Consider the following 17876-nt stretch of genomic DNA (forward strand, 5'->3'; position numbering starts at 1 on the left):
GAGAACTGAAGAAAAGGCCACTGGATTTGGAGATTTGATGTGTGATTGCCACTTTCTCACCCATAGCCCTTATGACTACAGACAAGCATTTACAAAATGTCTGGGTATGTTCTGGGGTACATATCATTGATATGGACCACAGTTTCTCTTTCTGTGAGGCTAAGTGAAGTCCCAATTAGAGCAAATAATAGATCCCCCTGAAATGGTTGCATTATTTGAATTAACCCAGTATATTTCCAGTGACTATAACCAATCACCATATTTCATATAACTTTGAGTAGTGTGAATTTGAATACTTTCCTCTACTTCAGGGGATTTATTATTTGCACTAATGGGGATGTAGCTATATATGGGTCTGCTTGCTGTTCCCTCACACATGAAACTCCATCTCATGTTTCCAGTCCTTTACATTGGCAGCATGTAACATTTAGCTCAAGCCCTGCCTCCTCCAGGAGGCTTTTCCTGGGGGTTCTTCCTTCCTTCCATCAATTCTCACCCCCTCCCCAACCCTTCCCCTCTAATGCTACCTTCCGTCCATTCTGTATTTACCTTTTGTGTACTGATTTATGTAAATGTTGTTTCTCCTATTAGAATATAAACTCTTTGAGGACACACACTAGTTTTTGCTTTTTTCTTTGTACCTCCAGCACTAAGCATGGCATCTAGCATCTAGCTAGGTAGCATTTATGGTTTAAGGCACTTTAAGGTTTGCAAAGCACTTTACCAACATTATCTCATTTTATATTTGCAATAATTTACAATACACCTGGGAGTAGTTGCTATCATTAGCTCTATTTTACAGATGAGGAAACGGAGGCAGACAGAGATTAAGTGACTTACCCAGGGTCACATAGCTAGTTAGTGTTTGAAGCCAGATTAGAACTCAGAGTTTCCTGACTCCAAGTCTTACCCTCTATCCACTGTGGCACCATTGGCACAGAAGTGCTTAATCAATGCTTGTTGATTGATTGAATGTGTGATCCATATGCATCTGACCTCATATACTTGGCTTTACTAAATCATGTTCTGATGGATTGAGTTAACTAGTATAGACAAGATTCTACAATGATATTAATATCTGAAACCATCATGACTTCTATTCCTGGAATATCCCCAAGTTTTTTGTACAGCTCATCCAAAGAATCTCTACCTCATCTAATGCGTTCTTCCTCAGTCATAAACTACAAAAAGAAAGATGTACTTTTTGAAAAACTCACTGTACTTATAAGGTGAATTAAAAGGTAACTTTACAAGCCAGTGGACAGCCCCAATGCAACATTATATGTTCAATCTAGTGTTTTCGTCTTTTCTGATTTTTGTTTTTTTTCTGTCACTATTCAAGGCCAATGTATAGCTGAGCAACATCACCATTATTTGGAGGTTACCTAAAATACTATTTCCTAAAAAACATTTTCCACTGAAAACATTAATTGACTAAAACATCACAGGTGTCAAAATTAAGCATATAATTTCAGACTATTTTGTCATATCAGTTAAAAACACACATGAGAGTACATACAATCAGAAAAACTAATCAGTTGGAAAAAAATCAGTAAAAACCTTTTAGTGGCATTGTGAATATATAGCTTAACTTTCTGGGAGTCTACAGATCTGAAACTCCCTCCAAATCTATAATTTCATGAGCATGAAATCATAAACTATATTACCTTCTCTCCTGGCTTCCAGCCAGAATAATATCCAGAAACAAACAGAAAAAATGCTTAAACCTGATTGGTTTAAAAAAAAAGGCAGAAACCAACAACTGTGTGATACTAATACAGGTTAGGTGACCTGCATACCACTGATTATTGCTTCTCTTTAAAGACGTTATATCCATTGCCATCTTTGATTATCTATGAATAGTCATCTGGGAAGAAATCTTGAGATTTCTTCTCCATCCCCACCACCTCTTCCATTCCCGAAACATACTTCTTATTCACAAATAAGAGTAAGGTGAAACGCATTTTATTAAGTCAACTATGCAGTAGTTCAAGAAACGTAGATATATGAGAATAGCCACCTCCAGACCTACACTAACTTTTGACTGTGCTCATTTTATTTTATTTTATTTTATTTTACTTTGTTTTATTTTATTTTATTTTATTTTTTGGTGAGGCAATTGGGGTTGTGACTTGCCCAGGGTCGCACAGCTAGTAATTGTCAAGTGTCTGGTCTGAGGCCGCATTTGAACTCAGGTCCCCCTGACTCCAGGTCCAGTGTTCTATCCACTGTGCCACCTAGCTGCCCCTGTGTGCTTGTTTTATAATGTACATAAGGCATTGTGGGGTTATTAGCAGAATCTATCAAATACTCCTGGTTATTTACTTTCCTTTAAAATGGCACACATTGAAATGTATAGACCAATTAATTCTCTTTGTTTTGATGGGGACTATAGGCTGATATAAACCAATAGTCCATGCCCTTTTTAGGTTTACACATGGGAGGGAGAATATCTCACTCAAGTTTCTTCTCTGCTCCTCTCTATTTGCCCTTGTGATTCTGGGACTGCATAGTCCAGTTTGGGGGTATATAGTCTGAAGTAGGGGAGTACATTGCTTTATCTGAGAGCCCTTTTACATTCCCATAGGGTACCCTAGAGCTAAGTTTTCTATGTAATGATTTCCAGTGGATGGAAAAGCTTTTGGAGTAAAGTTTTAACAGTGGTCAAGGGATTCTCTAGGAACACTGGAGGTAATCCACTATCCTAGAGAATATGGAGGATAGAGAGAGGTATGCTCTTTTCCCTTCCTATGATAAAAATACATTTATTGTATCCATCCAATATGGAAGGGAAGAAATGGGGCTACAGTTTAATTTCAAGTTTTGGGAAAACACCAGAGACATGTGTATAACATTTGTTCATGGGGACCAAAAAAATCAAGAAATTCAAGTGGCAAGAAATTTCAAAAAGAAAGGCAGTGTTGCCTAGTGGAAAGAATACCTACCTTGGATTTAGGAAGACCTGAATCCAAGTCCTGGACCTGACATATACTAGTTATGTGCCCATGTCACTTAACCTCTCAGTACCCCCATGCAACTCTCTAAGACAAAAATAATATAATAATAATATATAATATAATTATATATTTTTATAGCATTTTTATAGCACCTTGAAGATGGCAAAGTACTTTGTAAGTATTATCTCATTTGTCCTTCAACAATCCTGGGGTGTAGTTGCTATTAGTATCCTAATTTTACAGATAAGGAAACTAAGGCACACAGCAGTTGAAGTGATTTACTCAGGGTCACCCAGCTGGTAAATGTCTGAGGTTATATTTGAACTCAGATCTTCCTGACTCTAGGTCTGGTGTGTGCATTATTGTGCCACCTAGCGGCAAAAAGTTATAGACCAGTTGCCAATAACTTGTAGAAAATTTCCTCACTGGAAGTTGCGCACAGTATTGAAATCACAAGTCTGTATTGAAGAAGAGGAAATTCCCCAAAAACAAAATTTACCTTATTTTTTCATTTCCTAGGAATCTTAGAGCTGCCAGGGACTTTAGAGATCAGTCAAATCCAGCCTGTATATTTTGTAAGTCAGGAAACTGGTTCAAATAGGGGAAAAGACTTGTTCAAGGTCACATGGAAAGCTGGAAGAAATTTCTTTTATTTGAAATATCAAAGGAAAATCCAGATTGGAATTTTATAATTTTAGAATATAGCATTTTTTGTTCAGTTTAAGCCTATAATCCTATTTTGGAACTGGAGTTATTCTTGTGTGCATTTTAATCATAATAGGCCCAACTGGTATAAGGGCTATACTGTTTTCATTTATGCTTGATAAAAGGAGGAAATATGTGAAAGTTAAGGTTAAAATTGAATTACATGAGACAATCACTCAAATACATTTGTTCTATGTCCTACAGAACATTCAGTATTTTAATGACCCCAATAAATCACATGTCAAAGTATATGTTTTTGAGGAAGAAAGTCTGACTTAGCTGAGTATTTTTTTCTTTTTTTGAAAGATAATCTCATAGAGCACTGAGAAAAGATGATTATGTAATATAAATACATTATTAACAAAATGTGTTAGACTGTATTTAGAATATTAAAAATTGATACAAACACCAAAGGCAATTTGTTCACACCCATGAGATTTTTTTTCTTTTTTTCTATTGAATTTTTTTCTCAGAATTGATGACAAAAACAGCAATAGATATTCAAAAGTTGAATCTTTTATATTTTCAGTAGTTAAGTATTTTACTATTTTAACATTTAGGAATTATAAACATCAGGAAGAAAAATATTACTATTATACTTTATGTAAAACAAGACCAAATCTTTCCACTTAACATACATTCCAGCCATAAGCGTGTTTAGCTTTCCAGGCAGAACGCAATTAGAAATGTAAGCATTGTGCAATGCCTGTTAGTGCTAAGAAATGAAAGTTCTGATTACATGCGAATACAATTGAATGGTCACTCTTCCATGATTCATAATTGAGAAAAGGGTGAAAAATGTACCTTATATTTTTTAAAAACAAAATTTTAAATTACTGAGCCCACCAATCAAGTGAGGTTACAGAAGCATCCTGTCAACAGTTCACAAAAGTGCTCTAAGGCTAATTCATCTTAGTTATTCCACTCACCAACCACTGAAGGCCAGAAGATGCTAATAGATTATGATCACATAGTGCACACACACTACTCTATAATGATTACTTCTATCTAATTTATTTTGTTTTGTGATGTAGGTACCACCTACTTGTGCATAATGTCATGTTATAAGTTAAGTCTGCTTTGTTTCCAAGATGTGAACACATGATTACTTTTTATAATGAGGAAAAATAACATTTTATTCCCTCCAAATTTATCCATTTAAGTACCTTCATTCATCCCATATTTGATAGTGAGGTAGCAGAAGTCCAGAAACTCACCCATCAACTTTAACAATTTTATTTTATGCATGGGCTCCTGAGATATTTACCAGTCACAAGATTCCCATAAGCATTCTATTTCTATTTAAAAACAAACCACTGGAGTCATAATTAGTGGCAGTGTTTTGATTCAGTTCCATCAAAGGGTGAAATCTGTTAACACTGAAGCATACTAGAACTAGAAATATATGCATATGTTACATATGTATATATTTAAAAGCAGTGACCTGCCATCATTTATCAAATGAATTCATAGTTAGTTAAATGTAGAATTCCTCATTTAAAACATTATTGTATCTTTAGTTAAAGAAAGGACTTTATGAAGTAGTGGTGTGTTTATGAAGTTGGAAAACAAAATCTTTTTAAAAAGTGCTTACGGCCTTAAATCAAAGGACTGTGCTCCTTTTTAAAAAAAAAAGCTATCTGTTTTTTTTTATAATGTCAAACATCAATACAGCAAAACAGGATGCAATTTTTCTGAATAAATAAATCAATGATGTGTCAAAAATTAACAGATGAGTTAATATACTTGGTGCTATCAAAACCAGATGGTGCTTCCTAATATTCATCCTGCTCAGTCAAACCCTGAATATTTTCTGGACCATCGGTATATAAAATAGGATGCTGCTATTTGTGATGGCAAACAAAAGCAATCATGCCTGCCAAGCACATACTATAACAGGCAGCATTTCAGCTCTGCTAGACAGAAAGTAATTAGAATGCTTTTAATGTCCAAAAGAATGATGCTGATAGGCTGCCACAGATGTGTAGATTTATGAATATTTATATGGTGGTTTATAGCTGACACTTTTATCAGTTGAAGAAGATAAAATATCTGCCTGACTCAAAAGCTTGACAGTCAGGTTAATAAAATCTCATTAAAGAGAATGACCTATGCAATTATATAGGATTTATTGTAATTCATTTTTGATTGTACTCTGCTTAAAGATGCAATTTCCCATTTCCTGATGCCAAATTTAGGCTGCATATCAAGATCTACGTGGGTTTTTAACTCTAAGCCATCCATACAGGAAAGATATGCTTTAGAAATCATGGTATGATACAAGTTCAAAAGATAATTATTTTGATATTCTGTTCAGAATCATCACATGAAAATAATGAAAAGAACTTGGAAATCTATTTTTATAATATCACATTTTAAAAATCTTATAGTGATTTCTATTGATAGAACACTAGACCAATCTGCAGTCATTTGCTTAATTCATTGCCTTAACTCATTAGTTTTCTGGTCATAGGAACATGTTTCCTATTCTCCAACTTCAACTTCTATCCCTCTCATTCTTTAACTTAATCTTTGAACTATTTCAATGCATCAGGTGGACTGTCTTTTGAGAAAACACACTTTTTTTTTTTGCAAAGTGTTTAAGTGTCTGTCTGTCTGCACACCTGCTCATTGGTTCAAATTGGAACCACTGGTTTCTCAAAGAACCAATCAGCTCTTTAGATAACTGTCCCTGAGATGGATACTCATATCCCTGTCAAGAGTTGTCTCTGTCAGTCAATATCATTACTATTATAAGCATAACTTGTACATACTAGATTGTGGCTTTCTTCTGCATTTTGACTTGGGCCCACCAGATCATGCTTTCCTGACTGCTGGAAAGGAGTTATCCAGTTCCCATCTTGCCAATGAAAAAACTGGTCTTCCGCCCTTGATACTACTAGACTAGCCCCCTTTATGGTCTGTCCTTTACTGCTGAGGAAGAGAGACAGCTTCTGCCTCTGTGCAGTGATGCTAACTTTATTGTTATTTAGGAGTTCAAGACCCTACTGGAAATTATAGAAATATAAGTTTAACTATGGAGGAAATCAGGAGAGAAAAAAAAAATGGTGTCCAGGACAAGGCAAAAGAGAAAAGAATGTAATGAGCAGAAATAGAAAAACTATCAGGGTAGATGAAAGAGAAAAGATGAAGGGCAATAATTCTGAGGGAGAAATAGGAGAGAAAAACACACCAAGCAAAAAGGACATACAGCAAGACATAGCAAAAAAAGAAAAAGGTAAAAATGATGAAAATGAAAAGAGAAGACAAAAATAAAGTGAAGAGAGACTAGCAAGGATGCAAAGAGAAGTTAAAAGATTGAAAGCAAAGGCTAAAAAGAGCAGATTTTTAAAGAGAGAGAACAAGAATTGGAGAGAAGGGATCAAAATAGAAACCAAACAGAAAAAAGTGAGAAAATAAAACAGAAAAGGCCCCTCCAAAACTGAGCAAGAGAAAAGAAACAGCTAAATACAGAAAGAAAAAGGGCAAAAGAATATAAGAACGTAAAAAATAATGAGAAAGCTGAGGCTGAGATGAGAGGAATAAAAGAATGGAAAAGGAAAGAACCAAAAGTAGAATTAAAAAAACAGGAACCAAAGCAGATAAAGTAGATTAGTATGATTTAAAGGGAAGATGCTAAGAGGAGGGAAAAAGACAAGGAAAGAAGCAACAGAGAAGTCAAATTGTAGAAAAGAAAAAGAAATTAGATCAAGAGATGCTGACAAAATAATGAAAAAATGCACACAAAGCCTGATCATAAAACTCATCTAAACAACACCTGACACACAAAATTGGCCAGTGAAGCGGCAGAGCTAGTCTTCACCATACCCTATAATTAGGTTTTCTGTCTCAAAACTAATCATTCAAATGTCAAAATATTGACAAACAGCATAACGTTTGCTTAGGGCTCCATAACTCATGTGGGGGCAAGGTGCCCTCATTTTCAGTTAAAGAATTTGCCCATCAATCAACAAACATTTATTAAGCACCTACTATGTGCCAGGCTTTGTGCTAAGGGGCTCAGCTTCATCACTGCTCAGTTTATTTGCTCTATAGAGCTATGAAAGGCCTGAGCAGGAACTTTTGGCTATTATGTGTTAAATAAAGCCAAGGGCTAGGCACTAAAAAAATCACTCTTAGGTTTTCCCCACTCAGCTTTCTTATCTGTCCATCTTTTCCCCAGCAAAGGTTGAACAGAAAGATTCCCTTTTTCCAGAGACTAGCACTGCAGACCCAAGGGGAAAGGGGTGTTAAAAGGAATTTAGAACTCTTTATAAACTGCTTCTCACAATGCATTCTCTTGTAAACTCTATGCCATTCGGACTGGAGAAATAAGGCCCCCTGCTGAGCAATATTTCATATCAGACAATTCTGGCAGGCAAACATTGAGACTTCTTGGGCCTCCAGTAAAGGACCAAGAATTTCTACCAATTTCTACCAGGAATTTTATGATCTCCTTGGAGGCCAATCTACTTTTCACTCAAAGTAACAGGAGCAAAAAGCAACATTTTGTGGCCAGAGAGGGGAAGGAAAATGGGGAGAGGGATGGGAGGAGAGCAGAGAGAAAAGCTAAGAGGAGAAAGAAGAAAGATGAGAAAAGTAGAAAGGAGAGAAAAGGAAGGAAGAGAAAGAAAAATAGAAAAGGAAAAAGAGACGGGAAAATTGAAAAGTGGAGAAAAATAAGGAAGAAAAATAAGAAAATTAAAAAAGAGAGAAGGAAGAGAAAAGAAAAGAGGAGAAGTGAGGAGAGGAGAACACCGGGGAGAGGACAGGAGAGAGAAGAGCAAAGTCACTCTGGGGAGTAAGCCGTTGTCTCTGGAGCCCCAGCCCAATCGCATTGTTACAGTGCCGGCATGAATCTCGGCAGCTTCTACCTGTTAGAGGGCAATCTGGTCACTGCAAGACCTTCTTCTGAACAATCCTGTCAAACCAGCTCCTATAGTTCTTTTTCCTTGGAACTAGATTTGCAAGGGAAAAGCCACCTGTTAGGAGCAACACTTTGCGGGGAGTGAGAGGGGAGAGGAGGCGCAGAGGAGTTAGAATCAGCGTCCGCAAGTAGTTTTCAGAGCCCCTTTTCGGGTGGGGTGCGCGGACTGGGGAGGCGGGAGCGAGATCGACGAGCTCCCTAACTCTTTCTGCCTAGTTTGCACGTCCCCTTACTCTTCTCTCTGGCTCATCACCTCAAAGTTAGAGCGCGCGCCGAGCGAGGGGAGGGGTCTCCCCCACTCCACTCCTGCTCCAGTTTTCCCTCCCACCACTTCCCCCCACTGCTGCCCCAGGGAGGGGGTGGGAGCTGAAGTTACAGGAAAGAGTTGGTACCTGCGCTGAGCTCCAGGCTGCCGCCGGCGCCGTTGCTGCTTCCCTCGCTGCTGCTGCTGCTGCTGCTACTGCTGCTGCCCGCGGCCGCCGCCTGGCTGGCTCCGTACCTGGGGACCCCGGCCGCTGCGGCCGCGGCCGCTGCGGAAGAGGAAGCAAGGGGAGCAGGCGGAGGAACTGGAGTCCTCAGGTGGCCCTGGGACACGACTGGGGTGCAGGAGGGGGAGGAAGAGGAGGCGGCGGCGGCGGCTCGGCCGGGCCCGTTCGGATAGGAGCTCTGCGCCTGGTACTGAGGATGCTGCTCGCTGCTGCTGATGGAGGCAGGAGGATGCTGAAAGTGGGGCTGCTGCCCTCCTGCAGCTGCCCTGACCGGAGGGATTTCCACCATGGTGGGTCTCTCGTACCGCTTGGTCAAGGCTGGCCTCTTACTGGGGAAGGTCTTGAGGACGCTGTAAGGGCTCCGCTGCTTGTAGATTTTGGGGAGGCTGGGCCCCTCCTCTGCTGGCTGCATCTCCTCCTCCATCCTCCTCCTCCTCCTCCTCTCCTCCTCCTCCTCCTCCGGGCTGGTTTCCCCCCCTGCACACCCCCTCCCCCCTCCTGCTCTCCGGGCTCTCTCTGTCTCTCCCTGTGTGTGTGTGTGTGTGTGTGTGTGTGTGAGTGTGAGCGTGAGTGTGTGTGTGTGTGTGTATGTGAGTGTATGTGTGTGTTTCTGTGGGGCTGCTGCTGCCGCCGCCGCCGCCGCCGCCGCCGATGCTGCTGGGGCTGCTGCTTGTCGCTAAGGCTGGCACTGCCGAGCCCCCGTGCGGGGGGCTGCTGCCGGGGCCGTGATTGACAGGCGGTCTCTCCAATGCCTGGAGGGAGAAGGGAGGTAAAGAGCAAGTGTTTAGGGTAATATCTGCTAATGATAATGGGGGAAGGAGGCGGGCCCTGGCATCACAGCTGCGGAGAGGGCTTGCCTGCTAGGTCTGTGCCTCTTACTGGGGGGTGGGGGGGGAACGCACTGCCCGAGGGGGAGGGGAAGGAATAGCTAGAGGGGGCGCCCTGAAGACAGGTGAAATGAGTGTGCGACCTGGCCTAGGTGAGCCTGCCTAGCTGCTTGAAGTGGTTTGTCTTAAAGCCCCGGGGCGCTCTTCCACAAGCCCTTGCCCCCGGGCACTTGCTGCTGCCCCTCGGTCTACTTGCTCCGGGCACCCGGCGCCTGGCACGTTCACCCTGCTGCCCTTCTCCTCCCCTGTCGCTCTAGAAAGAACCCCGCACCCAGAAAGGCGTTCCAGGAGTGGCTCGAAGTAAGCTTGCAGTGGGCACGAATCCCTGGGAAAACCTTCCCTCCCCGGGCGCCTCTTGGCCTTCTGGTCCTGACCAATAGAAAGTGTGTTCTGCATCCGCCTGGAAACTTGCAGAGAAATCGAACCCTGGGCCAGCTTCTTGGGGCCAGGGCCACTTGTTAGAAAAATGGGCTCTTCCTTCTACTTCTCCGGCCACAGCCCTGTCTCACTCCGCTACCCACTTCTTTCAGTACCTCAATGGGCTGCTCCCCCAGTCAGAAGTCTGTGGGTGACTGCGACTCCCCAGCTCGCAGCCCCCCTCCTACATCCAGCAATCTGCGCTTCTGAGCCAGGGCTCTGACTTCTGGATATCCTCCTCACTCAGAAAGCGTTTCTTTAAAGCCCAAGTCATTTAACCTCCTTGCCCCTCAGTTTCTTCATTCATGCAATGAGAGCGTTGGACTGGACGACTCCTGAGGACCCTTTCCAACCTTATATCTAATACAATCTTGCTTTGCGCGTGGGGCTGCGCTCAATATCCCTACTGGGCCGCTGTCACAGAGGTCTTCATCCTATCCTCTGGGAGCTTCTAACCCAAGTTTACCATTTAAACAAGCAGAGGACACTTATAGGCTCCACCACCGAATGACTCCTTTGGGAGAGATTTGCAGAAAGAAAAAGCTTTCATATATAGCCAGTGTTCTTTGCTAGGTAGAGGAGCTCTGAGATTTCTTTGTTGGGGCTAAGGGCTGCCACCTTCTTTACCCCAGAGCATCAAGGCCAGGCTTCCTGCAAGTGGGTTGGGGATGGTGGTGGTGACTGTGGTGGTTCAGAGTAGTTTGAATAGTGGGATGGAGGGCAGAAACTATGGGCATGGAGTAGGTAGCTGGAAACCAGACAGGTGATTAGAACAAATGTGCCTGAGCAGACACTGGTTTCTAAGAAAAAAAATGAAGGAAGTGAGCTAATATAAATTCATAGGACTTAGAGCTGGAAGAAGTCTCAGAAAGGTCATCTGGCACAACTCCCTAATAGAGGACACTGAAGCTCAGAGAGGGAATAGACTTGTTAAAAGTCACACAGCTCATAAGAAGCAGAGCCAAGATTGGACTTTCCTCTTGCTTTTGAGCAAGTGTCTGAGAACCTGGTCTCTCAGTCACTTATTCCATTCTCAGTCCTTGAGTAGTCTGCAAAGCAGCATAGACTTCCTGGATCACTCACTCAAGGCCCTTTCCTATACTATGTTCTCCCTGTTCTGTTTCAAATCTAGTCACCTTCCTTCCCCCCTCCCCACCCCAGCCCCTTACCTTGTGTCTTCTTTACTTCCTCTAGTTTTGTGGTAAGTCAATTAATAGACATTTGTTGATTGACTACTATGTACTGAACACTGTGTTAAGAGTGGGTGGGCACCTCTGGTTTCTGGCCGTCAGATGAGGGCCCACTGCCCCTCAGCTCTGCAGTCTTGTTCTCTGAGCTGTCTTGTCAATCTCTGGGTCATTGTTTCATTTGTTTTTTGTGTGATTTGAAATTCTAACCCATGGGTACTCTGACTTCTAATACTCTCTCCCAGGTATGGAAACTTATTTACAGACTCTGTGTTTTGGAAAATGTTTTTCTGTTCTGTTTTTTTTTCTTGTGTCCCTCTGCCCTATCTACCTCCCCTCTCCAGTCTCCTCAGATTGCAGTCTCTTGGTTTTTTTCCCCTTTCCATTTATTAGAGATGAAATAAATAATGCCATAAATAAAAGTATTTGGGAGTCCAGGAACTGTCAGACCTGATTAGGGCATAGAGGACATTTTCTTTCTCATTATGCAAAAGCATTTCATGGAGAAATAAAAGAGGTTTCATTGTAACTCATGCATGTCATATTTCAAGGAATTCAAGATATTAATCATATTTAACATTATTTGCAACGTTTCTCTCTGGCTTCAGAAAACTGCTAAATGAGGACACGTGGATCTCCAGGAAAAAATGGAGACAGGCATTAGAGGGACAGTTAAGAAATAATGAAATGCTGGTGAAAGACAGGGAGAGAATGAGATGCCATAGAGACGTTTCTGAGGCACCTAAGTGAGAAATGGTGGAGATACTTCTGAGATGTGAGACAGCTGAAATTGAATGATATACTAGAGAAAATAAATGATAACAAACCTCCCAACACTTTCCTTTTCTCTTTTGTAAAACAGTTCCATATTTTGCATTTGAAATGTTCCCCCTCCCAACCAATAAGTCATAGCTTTGGAAAATGGAATCATGGGAGTAGTTTACAATACTTCTCCTTAAGAAATAATTCTCTATTACTGGTAGTTTTCTGTTCTGATTATTTATTTTCCTCCCCCTGACCTTCTTTGTCCCATTATCACGTTTGCTCTTTAAAATGCTTAGAATGCTGTCTGTTGCAGTTGACCAAATCAGTCTTGCATGTTAAAAAATGATTCTTCCTATGGAATTGACACCTTCAATAAGAAAGGAAGCTAGAAATGTTGGAACCTCAACACAAAATTCTGAAAGAGGTTCCCTGCTCCTTGTAAATTATAAATTTAACAAATCCCCCAGCCCCTGTGCAAGGCCCGTGAAAAGAGAAAGAATGTGGCAGGAAGGATTCATCTTTCTCCTTCTGACTATTATAGCCTTTTGGCTCTCTCCAGGGCAGATTAGAGCTATCTGAATAATGGACCCATAACAGTTCCAATAACCAGACTTGTGATGAAGTAGATCATTGGATATTTTGGTGGAACTGATTTCATCGAAGCATGTTCTCCCTCCACTGCTTGAACTCACGGTCCCTCCTTGTCTTATTTTGACTCTTATTTAAGCTTTCTCATTAAGTCTCCACTGAGGGGCCACCCAACAACTAAAAGCCTTCCTCTCATGAGTGCTAATGTACCACCTCTGCCATGTATCTCTTGTCTCTCATTCTTGATAAATGAACAATTCCTCTTTCTTTTTTTTTCTTTTTGTTATAGTTGTCCTAGATACCATTTCTGACCAATTTACAACTGATAACCATCTGAGGAAGGTATATAGAATTTAGGGAGCCTTGGTGTGCTTGGACAGTATCCCCTCTTGTGGAAGTTACTGTGACTCCAGGTTCTTGGGGTCTTTTCTGTTTCTGGGTTCCCATCTTTTGCAGGGGCTCCTCAGGCAGTCTATTGTCTTAGAATCATAGACTCTGGAGTCAGAGGGGACTTTAGACTTAATCTAGTCTAACCTTTATTTTACAGACTGAATCTGAAGCCCAGAAAGACTGTGACTTATCTATGTCATTTACTCTTGTCTCAAAAAGTACAGTGAACTTTTAAAAGCCTGGTTACTTTTTATAGATAAGGTAATTTTTGATTGGCAAGATATCAATTCTTAGAGCCATCTAGAATATAGCTTTTAAGTAATAATACAGCTATGAGGAATGTTTTTTATTGCACCAATTTCAATCATATTTAATGAGCTTCTGATTGACTGTTTGATCTCCCAGTGTTTTGTGCTACTTTTAATTCATTTCATATAATAGAAAAAAGTAATTGGAATAAAATTTTGTGACAAGATAATGACCTTCCACTTTGAAATTAAATGTCTGATTAGCTTCAACATTTTAATGTTGAGATGATATTGCAGCAGGAACAGGGGTATGCATATAATAATTTGATAGGAAATGACTAAGAAACATTCTCCTGCCTCTCTCTCTCTCTTTATTATGACATAATAATAATAATAATAATAAAAAAGGCATGATAGTCAAGCAAGTAGGATCTTTTCCAGCAACTCATGAGACCTGCTTTATTTCTTTCATAGTTTACTATTGGATTTTGGGAATGTCTTTTGAATTCTCTGTTCCTCAGTATCCCCTCCTCTATACTAATAGGGATAAAAGCATATTATACCATATTGTGACATACCATAGTGAATGAATTGGGGGGAAAATTTATTAACTACTTACTTCATGTGAAGCACTATGCTACGTGTTAGAAATAAGAAGCCCAAAAGCAAAGACAGCCTCTGCCTTCAAGGAGCTTACATTTTAATAGAAGACAACTCAAATGGTAAAGTGAGGCAGATGGAGTGGTATTTTACTTAGAAAAACTACAGAGTTAGTCAGTGGAGCCCCAGGAAAGTAGATTGACATGTCATTTCTAGAAGCAATGTCAGATGGTTTGATTTTGGATCCAGAACCACAAAACGGATGAGGTTTTGAATAGAGTGACCATATGCTGTGGCTGATGAGAAAATAAGAGGGGAGGGAAGGGGCAGTGAAGTGAAATGTGTTTAGGACCAGGACTAGCTGTAGCAGTCAATGTTAACCATCAGTAGGGCTTAAGACAAATTTTCTCAAAAAAGCTTAGGGTAGGGGCAGATAGGTGGTACGGTGGATAGAACACCAGCCCTCGGGTCAGGACGACCTAAGTTCAAATCTGGCCTGAGACACACTAGCTGTGTGACCCTGGGCAAGTCACTTAACCCCAATTGCCCTCCCCCCCCAAAAAAGCTTAGTGTTATATGTATAGAATCATGTACTTAAAACATTTAATATTTTAAAATTAAATACTAGGACCAGGAGGAAAACAGGAACAGATGTTAGGAAGGGGAGAAATAAGAAGGACAATGGTCATGAACTAAACCTTTATTTAATGGTGGGAAGCTTAGTTTTCTGGAAGAGTTGGTGGCCATTGTAGGTAGTCACAGCTGAGGTAGAGTAAAATCTTAGGATAATATAGTTATAGGATTTAGAGCAGGAAGGATCTTAGTGATCACTCCATCTTGATAAGACAATGAAATTGAAACAGAGTTCAAGTGATTTGTTCAAGGTCACACAAATAACAAGCAGCAGAGCTGGGGTTGGAACCTAGGTCTTCTTCCTCCAAATGATAAACTATTAAGATTTTCAAGTGGAGTGCTAGCTCTACTTTTATGCCTTAAGTAATTTATGTTATAGGCCTTGATTAATTAAAGCCTGCTGAGAGCCGCTAGGGGTGAGGAATGGAAGATGCTAGGACCAAACAATTAGAAGCATGGAGGCAGAGATGGATGGACTACCACAGAAGGTCTTCACAAGCATTTGACTAGTAACCTGTGAGGTAGTATGGTCATGGTCTCCTACTGCTTGAGTCTGAGTGCGTGATGCTTTCTATGTTTTCTGGACACACATACTCAGTGATATGAACAGTTCCCTTTTGTGGATATAAAACAAAGTTTACACAAAAGGGTTTTTTTGGGGGTGGTGGTGGTGGTGGTGGTAGTGGCAGAGTTTGGATCTGTGATTTCATTAGTTTAGGTAACCTCTTTTGATAAACCCCCCTCTACTAATGCAGATATGTAATTTTTCTGCAACTTACAGTCTTAAAGCATTGCCTAGAGTACTGAGAATGTCCAGGGCCACATAGTCAGGATATGGCAGAAATAGGACTTGACCTAAGTCTTCCTGATTCTGAGGACAGCTTTCTGCTGCCCTTCCATTATCCCATATTGCCTTTCAAAAAGGTTGCTTTGTAAGTAAATTCCTGCCCCACCCCCAAACAAACAATCAAGCAAACAAACAAAAAAACCTCACTGATTCCAGATTGAGAGAGAAAGCAGTTGAAATGGAGTTGAGAGATCACTGGAGTTAAACACCTGGCCTCTGAAGAGGTGTGTGTGCTTTTTTTTTCTTCTGATAATGGAAACATTCAGTACCTAAATCAGATTTATTAAGCAAATGGAACATTCAGTACCTAAATCAGATTTATTAAACAAGACTTTCCAAGGTGGCTTTCCTAGGCCCAGTCAATAACCTTGAGTCAAAGCAGCCTAGAGGTTTGGTCAGTTGAGTCTGAGCAGATCCCTGAAGGGAAGGCCAAGCAGCACCTACACACTCTGTGGAGGCCCTTCCTTCAGTGTAGCTGCTCTTTGAAGGGCTTGTGCCTCAGGTCACTCACAAGCTCACACCAGCTGTGCCATATTTACCTAATGAGGTTGTACCACAATCCACCCTCTGACCCAGGCTCCCAATGACCTGGGTGGCCAGTTCAATCAGTCATAGAAACTTCCATTCCCTTTGTTCCACCAGCAGTAAGGCTGCTACTAGTGGGAATCCATCTTCCACTCCCTCTTTCTTCATTTACTGCCTTCCCTGCTGTCCACGCCATCCTCACACTTCTGTTGCTGATGTCTGTATCACTGCTTGTACTGCTTCCTGTATGACCATATCTGACTTTTCTGGACCATAAGGCCATTTAACCAGATCCTGCTGACTATGCCCCTTAACCTAGAATGGGTAGTTCTTTCTGATCTGGCACATAGGACTATGGTAGTCAGATCTGGTGGTGCTTTCACTGAATGTAGTATGGCAGCCTTCCAAGGTCCATTCAATAGTGCAAGTCAAAGAGGCTTGTAGGTTGTCTCGTGCCCTATGAGGAGCTCAGGAGGGATAACCCCTAGAGCTTCCCCGATATCCTTCCACTTCAAGTGGATTCCTATGCCAATGACTCATGATTGCACCCCAGACCATTCACCTAGGGGAAGCTTCCTACAGACTCATAGCAGCTGTGCCTAATTCTGACTTACCAAACCTGGGTTCTAGTTGTGGATCTCCTGTAAATCAATCATACACCTCTTTTGATCTCAGTTTCCTCATCTGTAAAATAAAAGGACTGGACTTGATGAAGTCCCTTCTAGCTCTAACATCCTATAAATCTGCACCAGGTAGATGGAGGGATGTGGTTAGGAAAAGGGGAAAAAGGCTTTGCTTCAGAAGATCAGGACCAGCAAAGGAGACAGACTTTTTGGGTGGTCCAGGTAGAAGGGCAGCTAGTTCCCTGGGAGGGAGAATACACTTGTTGAGGAAAGACACTTTATGTAAAGAGGGATTCTATCTGGATGGAATTGCAGGAATACATGACAAAAGTGTCCAGGATTATCTGCATGGCTTTAGAGCTAGCTGCCTAGGATTTAATAGGGATAAGAGCAAATTTACCTAGCCAAACCCAAATATCAAGCAGGTCTCAGGGAAATTTCATTGGAAAGGGAACAAAAGTAGGACTTCTGCCTTACTGGCTGGATGAGATATAGGACTGATTCACAAAAATAGCTGAAAAGTCCTGAGCTCTGAATGCTCTTCTGTGTGGAAGAAGCCCCTAAGCAGGCATAATTCTTCAGGGAGGGTGGCAGTCACAGTTCAGGGGAGCTTCAACCTAACCAAATTCAGGACGGAAGTCGCAGAAATAGTTCAGTGGAGAAAGTAACCTAGAAGATGATATCAGTAGCTATGCAGGGGTGTAGCAGGCAGCAACTTTAGAAGTAGAGAGGTGATGTAGGTGGGACACAATCTGAGAAGTATGAGTTGTATGGACTATGGTCATTTCCTCTCTCATTGGTAGCATGAAAATCCATAGGACTGTGTGCACCTGTGTGCATGGGAGGAATTTCCCCATGTTATTTTGTTTAATTAAATGCCTTGCTTTCCAGCTCCTCTTTATGTGTTTTCTTCTCCCATTAGAGTGTAAGTCCATGATGGGCAGACACTACATTGCCGCTTGTGCATATTTGTATTCCCATCACTTAGCCCAGTGCCAGGCACTTAGTAAACGCCTAATAAATGCTATCTATCTATCTATCTATCTATCTATCTATCTATCTATCTATCTATCTATCTATCTATCTATC

General features: G+C 41.2%; 1 protein-coding gene across 1 annotated transcript in view; it reads right to left on the minus strand.

Moving 5' to 3' along the window:
* Positions 1–9501, minus strand: part of BEND4 (BEN domain containing 4) — a 45210-nt gene extending 35709 nt beyond the window's left edge. Inside the window, exon 1 of the mRNA XM_027836065.1 lies at positions 8982–9501. Coding sequence (XP_027691866.1) covers positions 8982–9501 — 520 coding nt within the window. The remainder of the gene's footprint in view (positions 1–8981) is intronic.
* Positions 9502–17876: the final 8375 nt, after the last annotated feature.

This window comes from Vombatus ursinus, unplaced genomic scaffold (assembly GCF_900497805.2).
Source record: "Vombatus ursinus unplaced genomic scaffold, bare-nosed wombat genome assembly UNPS02014818.1, whole genome shotgun sequence".
Taxonomy (NCBI): Eukaryota; Metazoa; Chordata; class Mammalia; order Diprotodontia; family Vombatidae; genus Vombatus; species Vombatus ursinus.